Here is a 27,432-nt window from a genome sequence, read left to right on the forward strand (position 1 = left end):
AACACCATCAAGGCTAACAGTTGTTATGAAAGAGAAAATAATGAAAGAGGGCTAGGAAAGAGCTCAGCTGAAAAGAAACACTGATCAGCATTCATTTTATTGCACTGTGTCACACATTATAGTCTGGCTTCAATAACCAGCATGGATTTGTGTACTAATCTGAAACAGCTTAACTACAACATGCTATTTTCACTGTATTTTGTTGAATGCTTTTCTAACAATTTATCAAAGACATCTTAGTCAAGCCCTGAAACAAAGTGATAAAAATATACCTCCCTCCTCCAAACCCTAGCCTCACAAGGGAGGGGTTTCAACACAGATTCTCAGTGATAGCAAAATAAAGCGCCAAGCTAAGCTTAAGTAAGATGTTTAAACGGCAAAGTAACCACCGTTCATTATATTCCTAGCACAATTTCCCTTTTTGTATAATCCTGTAACAGTAGTCATTTCCCACCTCAGCAGTTCTCACATTAACCTGTCACTTCCAGTAAAGTTTGCAGCTAGAGACCAGGAAAACAAAGCTGACTGGTTCAGAAAGCATCTTAAAGAAAAAAGAAGTGTAAAAAAACCCACCCTCTCCCATTCTACATAAATGCTGGAGGCAGCCCACCATAACTGCCTACTTTCCCTGGCCTCAGAAAAATTCTGACCTTGTCTTGAACCACACTGCTGACCAGCAACACTGAAAAATGATGCGAGAACCAGATGTCCTGAGCCAATACGTCTTAAGTTTTAATCTAATTCAATGTTTTGCTCCAAATACTGGGTAACAACCAAAGTTATTAGCGTGTTGCAAAAATCCCCTAGGGATCAATTTAATCACTGCAATATTGCCTTTAATAACAATTTTAATTATGACAGCCAAAGTCTGCAGCCATTCTGCCCTACAAATTCCAATGATATTAAATTACTATAGACTCCAGAAAACACTTGGGAGCATGTACCATACAGAATGAAGCTATGACTCTTCAGCGTGCTGGTAACCACTCCTTCAGCCCCATGGATATTCTGCCCATGCTCAAATTTTGCTGAGGTGCTTAATAGCCTTTCCCATCACTGAGAGCTACGCTCCAAACAGCTAGAAAAATAGCATCACCCATGCTTTACAGATAAGAGATCTGGAACCCAAAACAACTGACTTGGAGAAGTTTAAACAGAGACTGCTTTTAACCTGCAGTAGCAATCTGAGGCCCTGCTGAAGTCAGAGCCCCTTCATACCAGGCACAACTAATATATTTTGCAAGACAGAGACTTCTCCACTGCAGAAAATTTTTATCTGAAGAAACAAGCACAAGGCATGGGACCGGAAAGTGGAAGTGATGGTCACCCTGCAAGGTAGCACACCATAAACGTTGTGCTAATCTCTTCAGCAAGGCACAGCTGTAAACCACGACCTCAGCTCACAGCGGGTACAAACCCACACTCCTCGGATGTATAAAGATCTACACCGGCTACACCTCAAGAAAAGCCACCGCAAAGATCTTACAGAAACTATGGGTAAAACCAACACTGATGCAAGAAATTCTAGATTCTCTAATCCTCCCTAACAAAGCTTTTACTGAAGCACTTCCAGCAAAGGATAAAGGAAGGGAATTCCGACAGATGGCGGGTGGAAGCTGATTGCTCGAGCATGAACCAGGCTAAGACAAGGACACTAGTAAGCGAGGGATCAGGATCACAGAAACCTATTTCAGGAAGTGTCTTTACCAAGAATTTCCATTGTCAATCCTATCCTTCCTCACCAAGGCACAGTTCCTCACAAAACCAGCTGTATGTTTGTAACTCAGACCACAAAGTCTGAGCTGGGCTAAGTGCTTGCTATCTTTTTTGCTAACCTCCAGAGGGAACTCATATCAGACTCAGTTTCGGAAAGCCACAGTTGGCAAGATTTCAGACCAAGGCTACTTAACGTGAACCACAATGTGTGTGCACACCTAAGACTCAACACTGTACTGCAGACAGAAGGTTTTCTCAGCTATTCTCTCAGAGAGGTCTTCACGCAGCCTTTAATGGCAGATTATTGTACTGAGAGTGGTACAGAAGCACTGGTGAGCATACGAAGTGCAATGTCTTGTTATCAGCCTTTAAATGCGACTATTCGTTCAAAACACAGGCTAAGGATGTTTTAGTGAAGATTTTCCATGCTTACAGCTTTGATCACGTAATTCCAGAAAAGATAAAATACATGACTGAAATTTAATCCCTATTCCACAAATCAAACAAAATATTCCAAACTAAATAAGGGAAGCCCTAGCGTGGGGATCTGCCCCAGTGTTCTGCAACCTACATGTTTAAGGAGGCAGTTTAGGTAGTTTATCTGGTAAATCATGGTGGGGTTTTTTTAAAAAGTAAAACTATACCCATTCATTAATAGAATACATTCATAAATAAATTCATATTAATAAATTCATTAATACTTCATGAGCATTTTTTCAAAAGTTAGGAAACAAACACATCATCACCCAAGAGTCAGATTTGATTCAAACTGCTACTCACCAAAACTTCGTAGTCTAGTGGCTTAAACTGACTTTGCATAAATAACACGTGTTGCAAAGGTTACTACAGTAAATAAACCTGCACATCCCCTTTATGGCCTAGTAATCAAACACCCAGCAGTTGCCACGCAGCTGCTATATTAGTTCAGGCTTACAATACAAGCAGTCACAGATGGAAGGCTGGATTATTAAAGCTGCCTTGAATGGGCTTCATTGCACATGCATACCTAAATGACAACACGCACTTGTTCTCATAATGTATCTGGTTTAGAAATCCAACTGGTAACTAGACTAGACAGAGCTGGTTTAAGAATTATGGCTGAAAATAACGCAAACTCCGTTTTGACTACAGTATAAAACACAACGTGAGAAAATACTTTTATTTCTTATGTTTGATTACACAAAACATTTCCCTGTGTAGTTTACTGGCTCCTCCAACTCCACTGTTCTCCAGGAGAAAATAGGACTTTTGAAAAATTGTTAAGGTTGTGATTTATTGGTGAGCGAAGTCTAGAAAACAGCCTGGGTAAAATGCATCACATCCCCTACTGAAATTCAGCTTAGCATCGTTCATGAGAAAGTGATGCATGCAAAATGCCATTGTTGCTTTTGCATTTGAATATAGTAATACTAATATTTTGTATGAGAGGAAGATTATCTTGGACTTGATTATTTGCAGAACTCAGAGTGTGCCTGACTATCCCAGCCTTAACATAAACCGGATGAGTTTTGCTTTGCTATCCTGCTTACAGACACTGATTTATCTGCCAGTTACTAAGCATATATTCAGCAAATGGATACACAGTTCCAAGAAGAGGTTTTCAGTGAAACTGAGCTGTCCATCCTTTTAAACTAAGGATGAGAGCCTCTCCAAAACCAGCCATAAAATTCAAACCAAACAAGAAAACCAATAAAAAAATACCAGCAAGTGGCAGATGTCAGAAGGGATTCAAGTGACAAAATGTTAAAAAAAAAAAAAAATTAAAAAAATTAGTATTTCCTGCCACCAAAGGTTCAAACTCAGGTCATTTAAGACCTGAAATAGCCTTCAAGTAAATGTGTCTTCAAAGCCTCTTTAGAAAACTGATTGGGAACCCTCTGCAGTGTCTGTCTGGGCTTAAGGCCTCTTAAATCCTAGGATTAGCAAGCTGCTACAAGCAGTTACATGTTGGCCTTGCCTATGTTTCGCTGCACAGGTAGCATGTGCTGGGTCTGGCAACAGCAGTGGAGGTGCTAGCCAGCCACTGGCCACACAGGGCCATCCCACTGCAGCCTCTGAAACTGTCCTGACGGAGGCCTCAGCTTCCTCCATCACGGGATCAGCAATGGCAGGAGTTACAAGACTGGATGCCTGGCGATGCTCCCTCACAACACAGGGACCAGGGAGGGACTGGAAACTGCAGCTCTTGATCTTTGGTTGAGGAGACAGTTCATGCGACAGCTCTACAATGCAGCTGCATTCCACAGCTCTACATTTGATCTCACTGATGGTAAGCCAAGGACTACAATGATAAGATATAAGTAGCCCCCCAAGATTATGGGATGCTGTCAGATTTGGTGGGCTGTATCTTCACACACTCTCCTTACAAGCTTTCTGACTAATTAACACTCCAGTGGGCTCATCACAGCACCTTGCCTGGGTCTTGAAAGGCACACACTACTGTGCTCGAGGGTGACTGTACAGAGGCAAAGATACCCCCTCCCTGCCAGAGAAGGAGGTGAGAGAATCTTGATCTCTAAAGGAGACCCATCCTGTGTTTCATAGCCGAACAACAGCGGGTAGCAACAAAACCTGAAGAAAAACCAAATCCTCACAGCAGTTACCCTGTCTTTTTAAACACACAGCTTTTTTTTTTTTTTTGGTCCTTGAGGAACTGCCCAAGGTTTTCTCTTCTGTTTTATTAAGCAAAAAAATTGAGGCGAGTAATCTAAGTGATAGTCCTAGTGAGTCATAAGTATGCAATTCTTGTTCCTCGAAAAGGATGCTGCATTGCCTAAGGCAATGTGTCTTTACAGCTCCGACCTCAGTTATTCCAAAGAAATCCTTTCTATGGCATTATTCAAAGGTGATTTCCCTCGTGTCAATTTATTATTTTTTTTTAATCGGAACATTCAATTCTTAATGTAGCACAATCTATGGAATGCTAGACCAACAAATCATGGGGTTATATCTGCATTAAAGCGAAGGTGTTCCTACCTCTTCCTGTTCCAGCACTGCAAGATATTTCTGAGTAAAACTGTTTCAGTTTGCCAGCTCCCTGTATGAAAGCTCTCACATAAAACATGTATGCATTGCAGTTATAGTACAGTATTCTACCATCCAACTCAGTCAAATGGCTGAAACAAAAAACATTTCTGAGAGTGTGTTTTCTCCAAAAGCTTAGTGACTTCTAAGAATCACAATAGGTACTTTTCATTCATCTGTAAAATTGCAGCTTTCCACAACTGGAAGCTTCTTCATTGAAGATTTCTAATTCCTTTCCATCCCTCAGCACCACTACACTCAATACCTGCTGCATAGGAACACCAGGAATGGTGTTACATTATCCAATTACAACTACTGCTGCTTTTTCCTTTACTTTTTTTTTTTTTCTTTTTCCTTTTTCCTTTATGGAGACTCCCAGAAACCACTGCCACATCTGACAGGCTCATGCTGTGCCCCTGATGTCACATACACACCCATTTTTGGTGTTTTTTTTTTTTATTAGCTGCTTGGTAGTAGGAAGATCATTGCACCTGCTAACACACAGTAATGTAAATCAGAACACTGCTATTTTACAAAAGACTTGGTACCATAAGCCTCTGGCCTATGTCTGGACTTCTTTTTATCAGTTCAAAAAAGTGATATCACATCTTCTCCAACCACTGAATAAACCACACTTGCGGCAAGAAAGAGAAGTTTAGAAAGAAAACAAACCAAAAAGCCACTAAAAGGCAAGCGTCATCAGACACCAAGTTCTGCTCTAGCAGACATCTACCTCCAAAGAGCCCTCCAGTGCTTCGGTGACATTCCTGAGCAGTGCTGCAGTGTTTTGTGTAAGTCAAACAACTGTCACAGGACAGTACTAGGTCTGGCAAGTTTACCAGCAGTTTTCCAGGCTCTCTTTTCACACTGACAACAAGCACTCTACTGCCTAGTTCAAAGAGCAGCCTGGACACAGGTCAGGTACAAGCCTTGAATGGAAAAAATTCCTCTATTCACATCTTTCACCATTCAGATTCCTCAGGAAAGGAAACAAGTTCTACAGAGGATAAGAGTCCTGGGGAGAAATTGCTAAGCAATCTGCCTTTTGATCAATGACAGCATTCTGGGGTGTTCCTGATGAGGGTCAGGAAAGGCAACAGAGCTGGCCTGCTGCCCAAGAGAACGTAGCACTGGGCAGCACCATGGAGGACCCATGAGAAGGCCAGAAAATTTGGACTGCCCTGCAACAGTGAAGCCTCTTACAAGAACTGATGCCTCCTTTTTTTCTTTTTTCTTTAAATGTGAGGAAGATTATTTACCTTAACAGCAGAGTGTACCTAATAAAATACACAAGCAGGCACCTTCGAGTAACTACTTGGAGCTAACTATAATATTCATAGAAGGAGAGAGAAAAATATACGTCTATTTTTATATATATATACACACATATATAATCAGAAAGCTCATTTCACGGTAGGATCTGGCTGGCTTGTCATATTAACACAAGCTCAAGAAAGATCCTAATTTGGTGGATAAACACAAGCCTCGAAGCTCAGAGGGGACATCTTTGGACAGCAACCTCTCTCCCTTTGCTAGCACTCAGAATTCTGGCTCAACCACACTGACAAAACTATGGTAATCAACTCCAGAGAGGGCTTCCCATATGTGAGGAAAACCAGCTGCAAATCTGACACCACTGTCTTTAGCAACATAATTACACTTTTCATTCTGCAGATGGGTGCAATGCACAGTGATATTTTCAAGGGGAGAAAAAAAAAAATAATCAATGACAGAGACCAAGAGCTGATTTCCTATTACTTTTCCTAAAGGCAAGAGGATAACAAGATTTATCTTCATGCCCACCTGAGGAGGAAATGAAACTACTGTTGAGACTACTTTTCAGTTCTTCCTCAGGACAGAACAGACCTCATCATGAATGAGCATAAAATTATAGACACTGTTCCACAGGCATCAGTGTACCACTCACTTCCAATAATGCTGATGTGCAGAGTACAGAGTAAATGAGAAGGTGAACAGCAAAGACCCCAAGAAAAAAAAAAAAAATCAATTTGGGAGTGGAAGAATCCTGTCAGCCTCCCTGTGGCCACTCAGTTATCTGAGAACAGCAAATAGGAAAACATGTCTAAGAAATTATTTAATTGGGGGGGGGAGAAAAAGAAAAAACAAAGCAGACAAACATCTTGAATTTTCACCTTAATTCTGAAGAAAAATTCTGCTGAATTTTGTTTGCTGTCTTTTTTCAAGCAGCTCCAAAAAAGTGGCAGATCGAGCCTTACGCTATTCTGTACAAGTGACCCCCAATATTGATTGCACAACTCTACCAGTGAAAAAAAATTTAAGCACTCCCCGATATATGTACATTTATTTCTTTATAAATTATACAGACATATAGTAGTGAAGTTCTATTATGTTATTCCTGCATCTCAGTAGATCATCTTGCACACCCCCGGGGGCATATACACCCCATTTTGGAGACCACTGTTAGAGAACAGTGACCTATAAACCTCAGCATGGTGAGCTGGACTTCCCCCATAGCACCACTTACGGTTGTGAGTGTGCTGTCTCATAGCGCTCGAAGGAGTGAGACAGATCATGCTTGTTGTTCATGTAACATTGGGTGCACAAGTCATAGTCGAAACACATTTTGCATTTCCACCGCATTCCCCGTATACCATGCTTCTTGCAACAGTCACAGATGATGTTAGGGTGACGGACACCTAGGAGAACAAAAGCAAAGGAATACAAGATCCACGCAAAAATCCAGAGAAACCAGGGTCTTAGAACTACATCAGTGTATTTAAAATTTTAATAAAATCATGTACTGTGCATGTACTGAAGATGAAGCAATAATATAATAAGAAGTGATAGGTGTAATATGAAGTATCGATTTCCTGGCTTAAGGGACTCATCCTAAAAGTCACGCCAGAATCTAACAGAATGACAGAGTCAGCAAAACTGTTAGACTCACAGATAAAAAAGAAAAAAAAGAAAGAGAAGCCTTTGTGTAGAGGCAAACAGGAATTTCATTGCCATGAACTGGCTGAGCGTACATTGCTACCCCACATCAGTCCACAAGCAGTTGCAAAAGGCTTTAACATTCCAGCTAGCACGTGAGGCAGGCGTTAGGTATGCTAAAGGGTTTAGAGCACTAGTGTTTGTGCTTCTTGTCCATGCTACACTTACCTATTTGTGCATTATCATACAGCAGAAGGTCGTAAGCCCCTTGGAATCCAGTCCGGTAATTGGTTCTGTTGCCTTGATCCCACTGCACGACCACAGTCTTATCTGGAGTGGTTGGGCTGCCTGTCCGACCAATCTCAACCACAGTCCCCACGTTCCCTTCACCGCTGTCCTGGCTGCCCCACTTCCAGTCCACTCCACGAACTACCCGCATCCCAACCTGCATGCTGGCATAGGGGTCCACGTCCATTGATCTGTGCAGCAACCCCTAAAATTCTTCCACGTAAGGGCTCTTGGAGACTGGCAGTATCATCAGCAACACATTCAGCATCGTCAGCAGCATGGTCAGCACACCTAATAAGACAACACACAATTAAGTGATGCCACTCAACGCATCACATTTTCCCCAGAATGACCTGGTTACAGAGGAGGCCTCACCTGCTGAGCAGATAAATCTGTATTTAAAACACAGATCCTCACAGATGGGATGGATACATAAACTAGCCAGACTTCCACGGCACAGAAACTTTTGCATAATATCCAGAACACATATTCCAAATATGAGGGGAGAGAACTGGGCAAGAAATCCCTAAAAAATCCTGTACCAGCCTTTGATTTCAAATTAAGGAGTATGTGCAACAGCTACCAGAGACACGGTGGCAACAGAAACAAAAAAGCACAGTAAATAGAGTTAAAAGAAATGACCAGGAAATCATCAGCAGCATGGTATTAGCAATGAAAACTTAATACCTGTTTATTTTAGAGGAAGACTCTTCATATGCATCTTACCACATAATATAGCAAGTGTTGAGTTTCACTTGCCCAGAAAGTTAGTTTTGGGTTTGATTTGAGGATACAGGAAGTTTTAAAGATGCATATGAAAGAAAACCTGTTTTCCAAAAGTAACTGCAGTTTGAAAAAAAAAAAAAGTGCCAATGTCAGAGAAATGTCAATCTTTTGCTGCTATTTACCAGTGCTAGCTATGGCAGGAACTGGGTTATTGCCTACCTGCAGGTTTTGTGCTGGGATCAAGCCTTTCCAACTGTTGCCACGACAATTGGTAAATGAGGTGAACATGACACGGATGCAGCACATCCACAACTCTGAATTAAATCAAACAGATTGCCAAAGCAGGGTTTATCTTTACCAGAACAAGACAACAGAGGAGTGTGGCTTTGCTTTCAGTATTTAGGACCAAGCTGCTGCATTGATTTCTGGAATAATCTACTGTAGCATCCTTTTATCTTTGGGCATCCCTGGGTTTCCCTTTCCCTCTCAAGCTATTCATAACATCCAAAATTTTCTCAAATTTTTGAAAAAAACCCAAACCCAACAGAATGCCAAGGGCCAAATAGTGCAGATTCTGAAAGTACAGCAAATCTTAGCAGCTGCCTGACACAGAGCCAGTTCAAACCAGGCTGACAAGCTAATAGGATGTGTACTCAGACACGGCAATAGGAGCAGCTCTGCGCCATCTGACATGTTGTTAACACTACCACCTACCAAAAAAGCAACTAAAACCACTGAGGCCTAAAAATAAACTCTTCCTCCAGTCAAACATCCCCTTTTAAATGTATGGAGGAGTAGTTTGATGCAAAAATGAGTTTTTAGTGTGCAGAAAGAGCCTGATTTCTGCTCAGCTTTAGCATCTCTCTAGCTTCAGACTTCTCCTGCTACACATCACTGTGACATCCAACCACTTGTCACATGAGAGCAACATCAAAAACAAATGTCCTTGTGAACTTCATGTCATCTTTTGTTCTAATCATCACTAAAAGATGCCTTGGGTGATGCTTTCATTTAGACATCCTTTGTGGAGGTGGATGTAACATTGCTGAGTTTAAGATGCACCAGTGTTCGATGTCTTTATGAAAGCAGAAATTATCAAAAAGAATATCCTTTTTAGAAAGCATTGCAGAGCCTAATGAGATTTGGATGATCCCCTCTTCCTCCAGATCAGAGATTAATAAAATGGACAATTTATTGCTTTAACTATGAGGCAGAACTGCTTTTTTAAAAGGCTATCAACCAGTCAAGAGAGCCAAACCCACCACAGAGAAAACTAATGGAAACATCCAACAATACAAAGATGCAAGAAAAGAACAATTCAATTATTGCTACATGGCTTTTCCTTAAAAGCAACAACCACCAACCATCCTGTTTCATCCAGGTGAACTGCTGGAAGGTGGGAGGAGGCAATAACAGTGGGAAAAGGAATTGCAAGCTTAGAGAAGGAAACAAGTACCACAGGGGTTTTTAGATGAGGATAGAGTGCCACTCCCTAACACTAAGAGTTTTATGCTATTTCAGTGGACCTTTTCCCTCTCCCCAGGAGTGAATGAAGCATCACAGGCTTCAGAGCTCTCAGCATTTCAAGGAAGGCAACGCCAGTTTCAAAAATTATTCATCATAAAAGAACATTCCAGGCTGTGCCACAATCCTATAAAATGTAAGTCACTGCAGTACAGAGGATAATCCCTTGCTACCTGCAAACAGCAGGGCAGGCTGGCACACCATCTATCGTGACACATGCTCAGCAGAGCAGTCAAACAGCAGAGTGGCAACCTCAGGTCAGAACTGCCTTGGTCCTAGAAATGTGTGACCTACATACAGGCAAAACCACACTTCCTCTGTGCACCTTCCCACTACTTTTCTGACATGGATGCTACAGAGATCCCCTCTTCCAACTGCCAGTGAAATATAAAACCTACACAAAGACACTTTGTAGAAAGAGTCCTGGAGAAACGCATCATTTCACTGCACTATGAATGTCCTTACGGATGGAATATGACATGCCAACATCAGCTGTCTTGTCGCAGAACTGCCAAGAGACAGCACTCTCTGACAGGTACCAAGTCACAAGGACAAAAATCCATCTAATCAGTAGCCCATAATAAGCTGGATCCAGGTGGGAATAGACTTTTACTGCTGCCACAGGCATCAAGCTTCCCTTGGTTCTGCAGGTCCCTGCGACTCACAAGGGAGCTGCACATGTGCTCATCCCACATACCTGGGAAGTTACTGTAGTTCAACTGTACACTCGTGATGCTGAATACTAGTTAAGAGAGTTGCCTGTGCTGCAGTGACCTTCACGCAATCCCCTGCTCACTGATCTGACGGCTGTCGTAACGGGAATGCTCCATTTTCCACATAAGAAGGCACCAGATGCATGCTGCATTCCCATCTAATCTGCAAGGCTGATGCATAACAAGAGTAAAGAACCGTTCAAAGCCTTTACCGGATGAATTACAACACTCATGCAGTCCGAACCTTGCCAGAGATCAGCATTATTTACTTCCTAAGTGGAAATGTTTCACTCACTGAAGCAAATACTCCTCCCTCAATGCTGTCTGGGTCATCATTCTTTCAGGGAAGGATAGGTATAGCTGCCAGAAATGATTCACAGAGAAAACATCAGTTTCCCATGGGAGTTTAAAGTAACCATGAACAAATAACCCATTATAAGGCCAAGCATATTCCTGGATCCTGACCTAGCATTCCAACCTCATCTACTGTGACACAGGAAAAGCACAGCCCAGGTGTAACCTATGAGTCCATTCTTGGGAAATCTCAGTAATACTTAACTGTAACAAAGGGAAAATACTTCAGTGCCTTCAGCCTGCAACATTTTAGTTGTAATAACTGTTGCAACCTTCTGCCAATATTCAAACTGCGCTGTGAGTAGAAGGTGCTCTAGAGACAACCTAATACCGGTCTTGTAAGAGGCAAAGGTTGCTGCTGTATGGGATACACAGTAAACAGAACATAACAGTGGTATAAACAGGTCGACAAAACCAGTGCATGTAACTTGGTTATCACATTATTTGAACAGTATGGTAAACAGTGCAAGATACAGGTGATTTTGTCTCATTTAGCTAGTTAGTTTTTTTTCCTTCACAAGCAGCACTTTTTTTTTTTTTTTAAACACATATTCTGCAGTTTGAATTGTCTTCTCGGGTAAATTACTCCACCTTAGAGAGCTTTGCCTATCCTAAGAATGCTTCCTTAAGCACTGTGGCAAATGCAAATTTTTCAACAGCAGCACAAGCCCGCAAAGCTCAGACTTGGCTATTCCTCTAGTTTCTAAACATCCCTTGTGAACGCACGTGGAGATGGCTGCAGCAGAACTTTTATTACGGAGTCTTTTCCACAGCAGCTCACTTGAGCCTGAAACGCCCAGCTTTCCCAACTGCTCATTCACAAGCCCCAAAAGAAGTCACTATTTCACCAAACATTTTGGAAAACAACATCATCCCCCATTTCTTACTATTTTCATTCTCTTTGACTCTTCCTTCTCCTCAGGTACTGTCTGTTATTTCGGATGTTATCTAACCGGAGGTCCGCAGCATCCAACACCTACAGCTCACACCCTCTACTTACTTTCACCCTCCTGCTCTCAGGAGGTTTTCCAAGGAACATAAAGCACTTGCAGGGTACAAACCCTTAAAACTGCCACAACAGCTCGATGCTTTGGACGCAGCCAGGTGCGTTAGAGCAGGGGAAGCCCCGCTCTCACCGGAGATCGAGCCGGAGGCAGGGACAGGGGCCTCCCGCCACCAAGCCCCAGCGTGTCCCGACACCGCCCTGTCCGCCGCCACCGCGGCCAGAGCCCGAGCCCGGCCGGCCCGAGCCCGCGATGCGCGGCCCCCGGTCCCCCCCGCTGCCTCCCGGCCTCACCTGCAGCCCCGGGGGTTCCTCGGGCAGCGGCTGCCGGCGGCGAGGCACCGGCCGGCGGTTTCGCTTCCGGGCAGAACGGCCCCGGCCCGGCCCCCCGCCCCGCGGGGCGGCTCCCGGGCGGAGCCAGCCGCGGCCCGGCCCCGGCCCGGCTCGGAGGGTGGGCAAAGGGGCGGGGGAGGCTCAGGGCACCCCCACGGCCGACCCCTCCCCGGGGGGGCTGCAGCGACCCAGCCGCGGGGCTGCGAGGGCGGAGGAAGATCCACCCAGGGGAGGGCAAGCGTCCCTCTTGCCCACTCGCCCCCGGAGGCGCGTTTGCAGGGCCCTGAGCCGAGCTCGAAGCCGCGTTTCCTTCCGAGAGGCGAGGCGGTCCCCCAGGGCCACCACCTGTCCCCCTGCAGTCATCTGCGAGCCAGGAGCCACCCTGTTCCCTCCAGTCAGCACTCAAGAGCCTCCCGGGGGCTCTGCTCGCCAGCCAGCCGGACGCAGACACGTCTAGGTCAGGTTCCCTGGAGAAGGGCCACAGCGAGCATCACTATTTTGATGCTTAAAAAGCTCTGAATCCTGCCCAGACATCCACAGCACCAAACCACGTGCGATTGCCTCACAGGAACGTTTTGCTTTCTCTGCAAGGCTCTGGGACACGACCGAGTAGCAGGTACACGGGAACAGCCAACTGAGGGGGAAATCTTTACCTTGGCGCAGCCTGGGAGTCTGGGCAGTAGTCACAGGAGTCAAGATTTCCTCCATAAATTCCCATTCAGGGACAGAAAATACAAAATATCACTCAGAGAAGGAAACACTCTGTCCTCCGCCTGACAAAAATGGGCAGATCAACACTTCCTGAAAACTCAGCATTTTTCAATCTATACGTATCATGTTCACGCTGCCTCCATGGCACTACTATAAACCCATTCTTCCACACGACCTTTTGCACATGGTATACAATACAACGAGTAAGAAAAATAAAGCTTTGGCATCCTCAGCACAACTCACAGATGGGTCAAGAAGCTTATTTTAATTAGAAGAGGACATAAAGACTTTCAGAGCCTATCTTCTGAGACCCCCCCCGTCTCCTGCCCCAGGTTCCCCTTTCATACAAATAGTGAGTAAGCAGCACAACAACTACACACAGGCTTGGGTTTATTAAATTAACTTGCAGCAGACTGGGAGCTAGCTCACTATCTCATCTACCTCTACAGTCTTTCATTCTCTGTGAAACAGGGAAGGCAGAAGAAGGAATAGCAGCACTGTAATGCTGATGAGATTCTTCCATTGAAAAGCAACAGAAAACATTGAAAGAATAAGGAAAACAGTAAAACTAACAGAGCCATAACATCAATAGCTGCAATTGGCAGTAACGAGATGAAATGAATGCAAATATTTATAGGGATCACTGGAATGCACAATGATCCTTTTGGATCAGTGCTCACGAGGGCTTCATAAGCAGAACAAAGGAATGCCAGGGCCATTCCAGCTGTGAATTTTATTAGCAAATGAGTGGAATTGGGCTTCAGTATTTGATCCTTAGCTCACCTCTCTCAGGGAAGAGGTGAACATACCAAGCAGAGTTAGGGCACTGTGCATAAAGACACCATTCACTCAACATCAGCAAAATAACTGCAAGCCAACGAGTTCTGTCAAGACAAATGTCACTTGCTTTATCCTTCCTTGATCCCAGCGCAGACTGGGCAAACTCATAAAATGTTTACAGACACCTAGCACCGACAGCCTGGAACAGAGCACATCAACATTGCCTGCAACAGCAGGAATCCAGAACAATCTCACTGCAGCACAAGCAGAACGATGTTGTTCGTTCCTCAGGAGACAGTTCAACAACCAGACGCCAAAGGACACTGGTGGTGGTCCTGGAGCCTCGCTGTTCATTGCAGGGGGCTTCCACACAAGAATAAAGGCCTACAGTTCAAGTCAGGGGTCAAAAGGATCTGTTCCCAACTAAAACAGGCAGCAGAGGAGCACCTGACTCAGTCAGGAGCAGGTTCTTCAACCATTCTGTATTATTAAGCAGCCCAAGCGGTTTCTAGTCACTCCAAGTATTTTATTTTAAGCCCTCACCATACATGCACATACCACACTTCAACTCCTTGCTTCCAAGGGAACTTCAGGGCCATTTAAGAAAAAAAAAAAAAAAGTCATAGCAAGCCATTAAACATTTAGATTGAAACTTTACAGCAGTAGTAGCTGATCAATATTTACTTCTGTATATCCTTGTACTAGGAACATCAACAGAGATCCAAACAAGTTAAGTTAGGTGTAACAGTTAAAATAAATCACCTCACATCAGCTTAAGAACTTCTGCTGTGGCTGTGCCGCTGGGTTTTAGCAGTACTGCTTTCCACACTACTCCTATGGGCACTGGCCCTACAGAAATAAGGCTTGACAGGGGTTTCCCCCCTTTCCTGACACAAGCAGTGTGTTTTTGTGAAACCAACACAAGCAGAACAGCTAAATGCCCGGCCAATGCTTATCTACATAATTAAGTATCACAGAATTGTCTAGGTTGGAAAAGACCTTGAAGATCATCCAGTCCAACCATCAACCCAACATTCCCTACCTGCAAAGCTGATATAAATACTTTTGTATTCTTTAGTAAGAAACAACAACTAGGATCAAATACCTCTGACCGAGTCTCAAAGCTGCTCAGTTAATTACCACAGCTAGTATTCATGCCAATAAACTCAAATTCAGACTTAACCTTAATTTTTCTTTTCTCTCAGCAAACAGTAAGGCCCCAGGACAGCAGAGCAGTGGACACATGCACGTGCCCTCACTACCAGGATGCAGTCTAATTTCTCTCAAGCATACACACAATCCCCACAAATACATTCACTATTAAATGAAAGCAGACCACAAGAGCAGCAAAACACACGGTAAACAATCCTTTTTGATTTAGCACCCTGTGAAAAGCACCTTGTGGCTTCTGACCCCTCCCAGCCCCAGGTGAGGGAGGGCAGCCATTAGCCCTCACTGCTGCCCCCACACCTGCTATTCCAAACCCAGAAGCCCCCTCCCCAGCTCCCACCACACCTGAACTCCACGAACTCTATCTCCAGTTCCTAGCAGGGGCCCTGTCTGGAGACTTTTTGCCTATTCCATAGCATTTTATTTCAACTCCAGTTCAATTCTTTGATTCAAGATTCTTTGCTTTCAAAATAGTTGTTTCAATACATTAATTCACAAACACTGGGCTTTAATACTACCTCAGAACACAGCACTAGTACAAGTCCCACTTCTTGATGTGGAAAAACATGCAGTCAGGCCCATTTAGTTGTTCATTGTTTTTCAGATCTCATTCCACAGCCTGTGCTCATACAAAGAGCAGCACTGTCAGATCAGGTCTTGTTTAGCCACCGAGACTAAAAGTCTAGTAAGGCCCCACTCTCCATTTTGGAAAAGGCAGTTTCCAAGGCTTGATCTTTGTGACTAACACAAAGATGGCTAGAGCCCAGTCACACTGCAAATCCACAGTGCCTAATTACAGCACAGAAGCTCTTCTAAGGTAGAAGCCACTATGTGACAAACTGAACTACTAGAAATCATACTAAACCCATGAAATTTCCCCCTTCAGCCTATCAAAAGGATTTGCAGAATTGGCTGAAGTGAATAGTTTAATATTCCACTGCAAAGCCACGAGGTCTCAATGATACTTCACTTTTCCTTGTGCGGTCAGGATTTCTGTTTAGTCTAAATTTTGCAAAATAGCATCACTGCCACAGAGTGGGAGAGAAGAACAGATGATGTTTCTGTGGCTTAAATATCAATAGCAGATAAATGAAGCCATTCTACTGACAAATTACTCTCAGCAGAGAAAAATTAGAAATGGGGCAGCTGCTGCTGTTTAAACCAATCAATCAAGAAAAAGCCTGCATGAGGTTAAACCATTTCCATGCTCCATACCTCACCTGCTCTCAGAGTATATTTAACTGTATTACATAAACAGAATAAAGCAGGTGATTAATATGCCTTCGCTCAGGGATTAATATCTTGTCATTTCAGCCTCACTGTATAAGAGCAGGCACACATCCTGAAATACTGGGGCACAGAGTGAGGAAATGCTAAAAATAACTAGCCTGGAGCTATGCTTAAAGATGGTCCCATTGAGTGCATTTTACGTCTACAATCAACACTCGTCCTTTACAAATACCAGCCCACTGATCTCTCTTGCCTAAACTGAATTTTACATTCAATTTATACTGATTGTATTCTAGCACTGAGTACTTATGGTGAGAAGGGAACGTTGCCTTCCCTTTCAGGTTCTAGAAGTGATCCTTTCAGTGGTTATCAAGCTGGCTTACTATCTATTCTTTCACCTTGTTAAAGGATGCAGGCCTAAAAGAAGCACCAGCAAATTTATTAATATACAATAACAGCAGTTTTGTGCAAGCCCTTCTGAGAAGCTTGACCCCAGCATTTCAGTTTTCTAAAAAATGGCAATCAATCTCAGAATAGATCCTAAAGATGGAAGAAGTTATAGCAATGTTACACATCTTACATTTTCAGGTTTGTTATGTGCAAGTATGGCAATACCTAACAGCTTCAGTGGACACAAAAGCCCACTGAGACAAGGGCTGTATGAAACACAGCCAAAGGTGAGCTCTGCTTAGCTAAGGAAGAGCACAAAAGATAACTGGACAAAAGCCAAGATCCTCATTCAGAATTGTGACAGAGGAACACTCAGTGATTTGTCTGAGACGGTCTGTGGCAGAGCCAGAAGCACCAGATTACAATAATCCCAGTGGAGTGACTCAGTCTCAAGGCCATGCTGTCTTCATACTGTAAAAGACATCACCAGGAGAAGAAAATGCATCATATCAAACAAGAGAATGAAATGCACAGGCACCACCACTTGTCCCTTAGGGGGAAAAGCAGCAGCTCTAGGTTTAACAGTTTGCATATACTGGACTATCATCTGGTCTGCAAGGAGGATGCACTAGGAAAAAACTGTCTCCACAGCTCAAGAAGGTCAGCATCCCATATGCTTCCAAAGGCTGTGATGGCATTTAAAAAACCCTGCAGGGTTATCTTCTATTCTCCTTGTAACAAAATTTAAATTTCTTGGGTTTAAGTACAAACACTGGGGCTGCAAGTCAATTTCTGTTATACCTGAACCCTGTGAAGTCCTCTGTGCTTCTGAGACTAAACAGACAAAAAGTACTGCCTACTTTCAGATCCAGGACCACCACAACTGAAGTCTCAGATAGAAGACATCTCTCCTTAATTTTGATCACAGAAGGGATTAAAAAACCCATAGCTTCAATATGGCTGAAGTCGCAAGAAATATACTTATCAGAAAACTTCCAGTTGGGTGTGAAGGCATGTATGAAAAGCTTGTAGTCTTCTAGAGCTATCAAATCAGAACTGAGTTGGCCTTGAACTTTCAATTCTCACTTTACTCAAACTTCAATCCACCTGCGATGACAACAGACACAAAAAAGTGAACCTGCTTCAAAAAGCACTCATCTGCATAGCCTCAATCCAAACTGATTTTGTCACCAAACTCTATAGACCGAAAAGGGACTTCTGTCAGCAATGAGTAACAAAATAAATTAGACAGAATGTGACAGTATCAGCCACACAATCTACCAGGAGCAAAGATACAGCACAGCGTTCTTAATGAGTCAGCTCTGTGCTGACTGACGGACCAGACCCATGAAATAAACTGGATTGCACAGTAGGTTGGTATTTGCTTTAAACCATACAAATGCCAACACCTTTGGGAAACACCACCAGTAGCCCAAAAATGAACAGCTGTCACAGGCCTCCAACAGAAGTTGTGGCATACCACCGTGTACTGGGTTTGGCTGGGATAGAGTTAATTTTTCTCACAGTAGCTTGTGACACAGCGTTGATAGCACACTGATGTTTTAGCTATTGCTGAACAGTGCTCACACAGTACCAAAGCCTTTTCTGTTTCTCACACTGTCCTGCAGGGAGTAGGCTGGGGGTGCACAAGAATTTGGGAGGGAACACAGCCAGGACAGCAAATCCCAACTGACCAAAGGGATATCCGATATGACGTCGTGCTCAGCAATAAAAACTGGGGGGAAAGAAATAGGAAGGGGTGGCGCTGGGAGTAATGGTGTTTGCCTTCCCAAGCAACTGTTACACCTGATGAAGTCCTCTTTTCTCAATTCTACCCTTCCAGTTCTCCTCCTTACCTCACTCGGGTGGAAGTGGGCAGCTGCGTGGTGTTTCACCATCTACCAGGGTTAACCCGCAACACACGGAGGTGGAACAACTTTGGCCAGGTCAGGGATGTTCAAAATTCAGATTTACAAGTCAACATCAGTCAAACCCTACAAAAGAACAAGTTCCCTCTATCAGCTTCTGCTGAACACAAAAACTTCAGGCTTTAAAGTGGTGAGATCAGTGCTCATCTGCCCACTGGAGAATTAAGAGTGATTGTAAGTGAAAGTCCACACTGGGCATCTAGTGGATCTCTCTCATCCCACAAGATAATTGCTCATGAGCCTGATTAAATTTCCTTCTGGCTTTTGATGAACTGTGTTCTCTCCAGGAGGGAGAAAAACAGCTCCAGCCATTTGCTTTAATTGGACCTGACAGTTTGCAGATTGCTGCCTCAAGCCTTGAAAAGCTCAGTAGCTGGAGTGGATGAGAATCCACTTTTTCCTCAATAGCAGATTTCAGAGTTAAATTTACTTTGCATTACAGTAAAAATACACACACACACCACCCAAAAACATGCACAACCACCAGGTGATGATGTTTTTATTATTTGCTAAGTATGAATTAAGGTCTTTACACATTACATAGGAAAAAAAAAGGGAGAATGATATTTTAAATTTCCCATGCCCTCCACAGAAGATCCCTGTGGCATAAGGAAAACAAAGAAAAACCTGCAAGCATTGCACTGAGTAACTCCCCTGCCTTCTCCTTCCAAGAATCCATTGTTTTCTGGCCACTGGCATTAAAAAGTCAATGGTCAATGACATGACATCCCTTGCACTAGCTAGCAGGTCTTTTTGTGCCCATTCAGAACACTGACAAAAGTCATAATATAAACAAAATAAATGAGTTTAATAAAGTCAAATACAATCCATTCAGGGAAGCTAGAAAATGTCCACTACTTAAAGAACAAGCTCAACATATCTAACAGGAAGGGTTTTGGTGCAGTTTATCATGCCTTGTGGAAAAGGATGGACTAGGTGGCCTCTTCAAAATCCCTTCCAGACCTATTTTCAATCACCTAGAAATGGAGGACCACATAGAAACATATTCCAACAGTGAGAAATCTCTTGGCAGCAGATTTCAACTGTGCTCTTACTTAGACATTGCTCTAATACATTTCTCAGAGGCAAGACCATCTGGCCCAGAGCTGATGGTACTAAGCCCTCTGTAAAGCTCAGGTCTGCATCTCTCTCACACCAGCTATCAACTCCGATATGCCATAAAAATCTGGGTTAAATCACTTAAAAGTTCATAATCCTCCAATCTAGTTTGTCTGTCCAGAAAGGCAGTAAGTTTCCCCTCATGTCAATCAAAATCAGAAGATTAACATTACTACAGGAGTAAAAAAATCAAGAGGAATTAACAAATTAACACTAAGGTCCTGCTGGTAGACATGTGGTTGAATAGTGGGTTGGAGAAAAGACAGTACTGTGGTTCTGTGATATGACTGTTTACAGGTACCCTCAGCAGTGGTGATACAACAGGATTACAAATCATCTGAGTTAGGTACACAACTTCCTCTGACTTCTCAAAATAAAAAGTAGCTACTTCAGACTCTGGCATAGAGCAAACTGGAGCATGAAACCTGCTGAATCTCTGATGAGCCCTGATAGCTCATCCTACCAACTTTCAGATTCCCCTTCAGGCTTTCAGAACAGACAACACTGCACTCCTGTCAGTTTTCAGCCCAGAACTTGCCCTTTCTGTGCTCTGAAAGCAGATCAAAAGGTTTAAGTCTAATCTATCCTGACATGCCTTTGGCTAGAGACATCAGCTGCGCAGGAGCAGAAGGAATTGAGTAGTTAGCTGTTGCTTTCCTCCCTGGTACTTAACGAAGGTTTGAGGGTCAGCACGTACACCAATTCACTTGCAAGTTTGTACATTTTAGAAGTACACGTTATCTTTCAGCTCTGGACAGCAGAGTACTTTAAAGAATGCAAGAACACTTCACAGATGGGAAACAAGAGCCATAGTTACGCATGGAATTGGTAGCAGAGCCAGGAACAAAGCTCACATATCCTAGCTCCAAGTTCTGTTCTCCACAGCCTGGCCCATATTAGTCAGAGGGGGGTAAAAAAAAAAAAAAAAAGGAAGTATCAACCCATGATCCAGCATGCATCCTTGCATTCCTTGGGGTCACATCAAGGAATGTGGATCAAGGTCTAAGATCAAGCCATTTACTGTCCTGCTAGCACACATGTAACTTCACCGATGCCATTTTCCACATGCAGCCAGTCTAAGTGAGGGAGGACGGAAACTTCAAGCACCACTACAGCTCTCATTACAGAGGGAACAGAAATATTTAAATTCTGTAAGTCTCCCAAGAAAACAAGAAACCACTTTCTCACTCTTAAGGAGAGTATCCAATAATCTCTCTCCAGCCAGAGTTTCTAGGGAGAGTGTACTGAGAGTTGCATCGGTCTCCCTCTGAGCACCCTGTATTACAACACCCCGGCCCCTCCACAAATGCCCTTGATAAGTCATGAATCAGTATCATTGAAAAACAGCTAGGACTCAAATAGTCTTCTCAGAGGACTTTGCATTCTATTCCTGGATCCCTGGAAAACAACAACTCAAAATGAAAGGGCGTGATCAGTACTGTCGCAAGTGGTAGGGTCACATTCAGCATAACTGAATTCTGCCAGAGCCCAGGAGCAGTTCTGTGTCAGAAATGATGAAGGCAACAAACAGAGTGGATGAGAACAGGCAGGCAGGGGCAACATGACCTACGAGAGACTAATTATCAAGTTGGAGAAAGCCTTTCAACTTTAGCAAAGTCATAGCCTCTGCAAGCAACCAACACTAGTGCTACATGAATGCAAGGCAAGAGATGAGCTTGTTTCAGAGAGAACTGCCACAGCTCTGAATAGCCCACGGTGGTCGTGTAGCCTACATGCTTGTTAATCCAGGTAGCTTAGAAAGCTGCAAACATACCCCTTTCCAAGTAAAAATTAAAGGAGACAATTGCAACCACATACATGTGGTACTTCCACAGTTTCTGCAACTTCCCAGACATTTGTCAAAGTTTTATGCACAGACTCCCAGTTCTTCCCAACAGTCCCAGCAGTGGATTAGTGGCCACTGCAGACCAAAGCAGGAAAGTAACAGATTTTTTATACGCTAATTTGGCACAGGATTTTCACAGTCAGAGAGCTTCAAACATGCATTCAAAATAAATGTCAAAACATATGAAGCTATATAGCAATATCATAATAAGCAGAGAATTAAGCCAACACAAATATCACATGATTATGAAGATTTTTCTCATGTTGATGACTCAGAGAGGTATGCTGTGCAAAGGGAAAGGGATGGAAAACACATTTACTTGTGTGAAGTCTAAAAAGAGAATAATTATTCAAGAAAACAGAACCAGTGGTGCACTGACACTGCTAAATGACAGCTGTTTGTCAATATGTTGCAGGCACGCTTGCCAGTCCTAAATGAACTTACTTCCACCACAGAAATACACAAGATGAGTATGGAAAACAGGCGTCAGGTACTGAAGACACATCAGTGATAGAGCTGGGACTACAGTGCGAGCCAACGGACCCCCAATCTACTGCCCTGTTAGTTGGCTGCCTTAAGGAAGAACTTACGGGAACCATTATCCACCCAACGAAAGTTAATTGCTTCAGATGCAAACCTAGACACCTCTAACTCAGAGCAGAAAGCAACACTCAAAATAGGGCAAGAACTTCTCTAGCTCTGCCAAGGCTATTGAAGCCTTCTCTTTCCAATTTCCATTATCAACATGACACACAACATCATTTCAGTCATAACAATGTGGGTAATGTGGGTTATTTACAGTAACTGCATCCCTTGACAATTCACTCGTCTATATCCTGAAGTCACAGATGAAAAAGTCAACAGGTAATTAAGTGTGGAGGAAGGACCTAGAAGGATGAACAACTGCATTGTTCTTTATAGGAAGTAGTTTTAAGAAGCCAAGGAGCTGCTGAACAGAGCAGAAATAAAAATGGTATTTCATTTGAGCCAAATAAACTCCTCCTACAGCAACAGAGAAGTGCAGAGGATGTAACGAGGCTCTCAGCCAGAAAGAAAGAAGGTTGAACAGTAAAGCCAAGCTCAAGTGACCTCCATGAAGGTGAGCCAGAGCTCACTCTTTTTCTAAGTGAGGTAGAAATCAGAATTTGTTGCATTCAGAAAGTAAGTTCTGGAGTTGAGTGTCTGCAGGGAAATCAGAACAAACATGCAGTTCTTCCAGTGCAGCTGCACCATCTTCTCTAGGTTTCACCACTCTTTCTCAGTTCCTGAAGACTGCAAATATCATGGAAACACAAGAGAGAAAAAGCCACACGTGCTTCAGTTCTGAGACACATTCAGCATCCAGCACAGGCTCCAGTGATACAAAACGCACACGAGGAATCACTGCCAATGTTTCAGCACTCAGCTGTCACTCGAGCAAGTAAGAGCTTACCTGCAGTACCTGTTTCAGAACAGGAAACCAGCCTGGATGTTTACAGCCAGCGCTCGCCATCCAGAAGAAAAAGAAAGAAAAATGGAGCAGGAGCAAACAGACACACCCCACTACGGACTCAACCCCGGCTAAATGTGGCAGAAAGAAAACTGGACACCTCGAGCAGACCTATTCCCTGCTTAGCCCTAGGAAGAAAAAGAGAACAAAACAGGCACGTACCTGACAGAGTCGAGAGAGAACAGAATCCCGATAATCCTTCAGAAAGCCTCTGTCCTTAGCCAGGGGTCGTGTTGGCTTCCTTCCCTCCCTCATCCTCCGCGCAGGAGCCCGAGCAGAGACCCACCACAGCGGCCTGGGGAGAGGAGACAAAACACGAGAAGCGGCTCAGGCGGGCTCCACGGCAGCGGCCAGCGGCTCCTCTCCCCCCCCGGACCCCCCAGCGTACCCCAGCGTACGGGACACGAGCGCAGCACCGGCCCCCGCAACCGCGGCGGTCCCAAGCCCGGCCGCCCCCCCCTCCCCGCCGCCATCCTTCCCCTTCCCGCCCCCGGGGCCCCGCCGGGAACCGGCCGCCTCAGGCCCCGCTCGGCGGCGGCGGCCCCCAGAGCCCCCTCAGACCGGCGGGGCCCGCCGCGGGGCCTCGGCGCCGCCCAGGCCGTGAGGCGGCCTCGCACCCACCGGCGGCGGCAGCAACCGCGCTGAGGCGGCTCTGCCCGCCGCGCTGCCCCGGGCCCGGGCCCGCTCCCTCCTCCGGCGCCGCTGCTCTTACCCCCGGGGAGGCGGCCGAGGAGCCGGGCCGCCGCCGGCCGCCCCGCGGGTGCTGCTTCAGCGGCGCCGCTCGACCCCGCTCCCCCGGGGCCGCCCCGCCCAGGCCTCCCACAGCCCGCTGACAGCCGCCGGGGCTCGCCGGGAGATGTAGTTCTCTGCCCGCCTCCCTCGCCGCCCGCCACCCGACGGCGACTACAAGTCCCGGGAGGCCCCGGTAAAGGCCGCGGCCCGCCCGCGGAGCCTCCGGGGATGGGGCGGTGGGCTCCGGGGCAAGGCCCGGGCGCGGCCCTCGCTCGCCCCGACGCCGCCTCCCGCCTTGGCGGGCAGAGGCCGCGCTGCTGCGTGAGGGGGGACCCGCCCGCGCCGCCTGTTTCTGGTTCGCCTGACGCCTTTGTGGTGTCGGGGATGATAAATTTTGGGGCTCGTTTCCTGTTTGCGTGGGCAAAATGGGCATTGGAACCCTCAGGAATGGCTGGGCGCAGGATCCACGCCAGGACGCTCTTTTTTTACACGTTTGAGTTGTTGGATTTTTGGGGGTGGTTTTAGGATGGCTTAGTCCGCTGTGAGGGAGATTTGGGGATTCAGTGTAACCCCTTGTGTCTTTGTTCGGCAGGTAGCCAGGCGGGCTTGGACGCCTTCCCCCAGGGACGCCTTGTCTGCACGATCACAGCTCAGATGTTGCCTGCATGGGACCACTGGGGCCTTTAAGTGCCACCAATGCCTGAATCTAAAAGCATAAGGTACGACTGCTTTTATAATCGCTTCATTTTCTAAGAGGCAAAGGCAGCTTGGGAGTTTGTATCATCAGCTGGTGATACCGCTGACCCTGTTCACACGGATCTCTCATCTTTGGCGTAGGACACACTCTACTGACTTTGCCCCAGCTGAGGTCAAAGACACCTTGCAAACACTCTGTCTAAGCTTGCCCGTCCTGTTCAGTTGCTCGGTGGCATGTCCAGCATGGCTCTGTTGAAGCTAACGGATTGGAGTTTCGTTTTACATTAATCTTTGCTAATGTAGGCTGGCATAGCAGAACAAGGGTTAAAAGAGTGACCTGCACTGATATCGAAGAACGGCGTCCACAGCAGTAAAACTGAGCAGTTTGTTTGTGCCAAACCCAGAAGGCCTGCAGTATGGTAAAACCAGAGCGTAAACCCCTGCACCCACTACAGGAATATGGCAGCAAGGTCATTACAAAAAATCATGTGCCATTCCTTTTCCCCACTAGACCGACAGGAATACTATCTAGAGCCCTAAAACTCAAAAGGAGGGAAAAAAGACCCCAGGCAGCAGAGTTGCCTGGGGCCTATGAAGGCTGAAGAGGGCAAAATTCTGAGACAGAGCATCAGCAGTAGTAGCAGTTACTGCTAACTTTTACGCCTATGGGGTACAAAGGACCTGTCCTAAAACAAGCTTGTCGTTGCTGTTTGAAAAAGCCAAAGGACTTGGTGTCCCTTGTCCTCTGTGTTGCGTAAAAGTGATGTTGGCCAGACCACTTAAACACACATGTTGGGGTGATTGTGCAAATGCAAATGTGGAAGTGAGTGAATTGAACCCATCGGTTCTGACCAGAACTGCCGTGCGTTTTACCCTCTGGCCAGAAGATGGAGAATGAGCACTGTTAGGTGTTTGGGAACCTGGTAAGTGGATCTATGCATGCACTGATGCTCTCTCCCTCTGCTTGCTTTTTACCGGGCAGATGTCTCTGTCAGTATAAACACAAAAATACATTAGGGACAGGTGAGTACAGCCAACATCAATTGTCTGAAAAGATCCATTCATATTTAGAGTGGCTTTTGTGCTCACTCGATAAATACCAAGGTAACAGGCTCAGCTTTTGCCAGTGCTTGTTGTAAATGTGAGCTGCATGCCCAGACTTGAAGTTTTATCAGGCTAATCTTTAAAAAAAATTGGAAAACTGTGTTAGACTGTGTGAAGTCACCTTCTCAGCCAAACACGAAGTCATACAGCATCAGCAACTTAGTTCATGGCCAAGACAAAAACTTTGTTGTGATTATTTTGATGAGATTTTGCCTGTGTTTGTATATAACCACGTGGAGAGGTGGTATTTTGGTTGTGCTTAACACCAGAGATACTGCAAATGGCAACCCTCTCTGGTGTGTAAAAAAGTGTGAGCTCCAATGAATCTTTCCTAGTGGGGAGGCATCTGTGAAAAGGAATGAGCCAGCCTGGCATGTATAACCCAGGGGCAGTCTGCAGGACATAAGGAGTTTTCCTTGAGGTTTACAACAGCAAGACAGACCTAGGAAGGGCTGTATCTAAGAGAAGGAAGGACTTGAGAGAATAAGATAGCTGTCCTTGTGCACAAGGCTGGTACTGAGAAGAAAGAATTCACCTGTTTTATGTGATTAGGGGGTAGGCCAAAAAGTAACGGGCCAAAATGCAGCAATGAAAACTCAAGCTGGATGTTATGGAAGACTTTCTGAGGCTAATGAAGTGCTGCAGAAGACTGTCATGGGGCTATGAAATCTCGACCTGAAGACGCTTTAGAACTGATTAGACAAACACTGCTGAAATGACAGGGTAGAACTGATACTGTTTGTACAGGACATGGTTTGGAGGGCCTCTTAAGAGCTCTTCTGATCCTGTGTTGGAATGGTTGTTTGAGCCTACGTTTTTACAACGTGCATCCTCTGGCATCTAGTAAACTGGAGTTCATCTCGGTGTCTTGCTCAGTGAGGACATTGTAATGCTGGACTGGAGTCACATAGCTCTGGATAGGGGAGAGAAGCCTCTGCTCTTACATTGCCCTGTCCCAGTTTTCCAAATATTTTACTAGGAATCTTTTCTTGCCCACTGGATGCCGCTGTTACACAGAAATTTTCACAGACTCTTTCTGTAGGCTTCTGCTCTAGGCACCGTCTCCATCAGACATGGAAGGCTGCTTCAGGGTCAGCCACGCTGTAGGGATTTAGCCCTATTAACCAGCCTTTTTTTACAGAGGAAAGTCTCCTTAACATTTTGCAGCTTACTGGCATGACACCTGTGAACCTTAGGCCACGAAGGCAGATGCCAATGTGATGGCAACACCAGCAGCAGAAATCTAGTTCTTTGAAGGTGATTGAACAGTACATGGAGAAAAATATTGACTGCTGAGGGGAAAAGAAGTTATCCAAAATGTGTCTTAAGGTCATTTATAGAAGGACACTTTCCCCAACAGCTATGACCTGCAGTGCCTATTTTGCATGTTTAATGTGGGAATTTGTACATAGAAAGACTGGTTCAGAGAACTGTTTGCGTTTAAGGCAGCTTTCCCTGGCTCACACGTTGCAGATGTGCACTGATGTTACAATTACACCTTGTGGCGCTGCCTTCAGAGGCAATGACCTGGATAGAACAGACAGGATATGTGTGGCTTCCACGTCTTAGAGAAAACAGAACAGTGTTTCTAGCTCAGCTGAGTCTCAGAACAAGCCAGAGAGTGACCTACATCCAATACC

At 44.9% G+C, this 27,432-nt stretch overlaps 2 protein-coding genes across 5 annotated transcripts in view; one reads left to right on the top strand and one right to left on the bottom strand.

The window, feature by feature from the left end:
* The window catches only part of MIB2 (MIB E3 ubiquitin protein ligase 2), a 50,340-nt gene extending 26,252 nt beyond the window's left edge, over nt 1–24,088 (bottom strand). For both annotated transcript variants that reach the window (XM_074924949.1, XM_074924948.1), the window contains exons 1-4: nt 23,973–24,088; nt 23,423–23,555; nt 7,885–8,235; nt 7,247–7,418 (exon numbers count right to left, since the gene is read on the bottom strand). In XM_074924949.1, coding sequence (XP_074781050.1) covers nt 7,247–7,418; nt 7,885–8,131 — 419 coding nt within the window. In that variant the 5' untranslated portion in view covers nt 8,132–8,235; nt 23,423–23,555; nt 23,973–24,088. The remainder of the gene's footprint in view (nt 1–7,246; nt 7,419–7,884; nt 8,236–23,422; nt 23,556–23,972) is intronic.
* A 123-nt stretch (nt 24,089–24,211) lies between these two features.
* LOC141969318 (uncharacterized) overlaps nt 24,212–27,432 on the top strand; it is a 54,537-nt gene continuing 51,316 nt past the window's right edge. The window contains exons 1-2 of one of the 3 annotated variants that reach the window (XM_074924955.1): nt 24,212–24,489; nt 24,585–24,711. In XM_074924955.1, the coding sequence (XP_074781056.1) occupies nt 24,689–24,711 (23 nt within the window). In that variant the 5' untranslated portion in view covers nt 24,212–24,489; nt 24,585–24,688. The remainder of the gene's footprint in view (nt 24,490–24,584; nt 24,712–27,432) is intronic. The other 2 variants (XM_074924956.1, XM_074924950.1) reach the window with 2 other exon arrangements.

This window comes from Athene noctua, chromosome 22 (genome assembly GCF_965140245.1).
Source record: "Athene noctua chromosome 22, bAthNoc1.hap1.1, whole genome shotgun sequence".
Taxonomy (NCBI): Eukaryota; Metazoa; Chordata; class Aves; order Strigiformes; family Strigidae; genus Athene; species Athene noctua.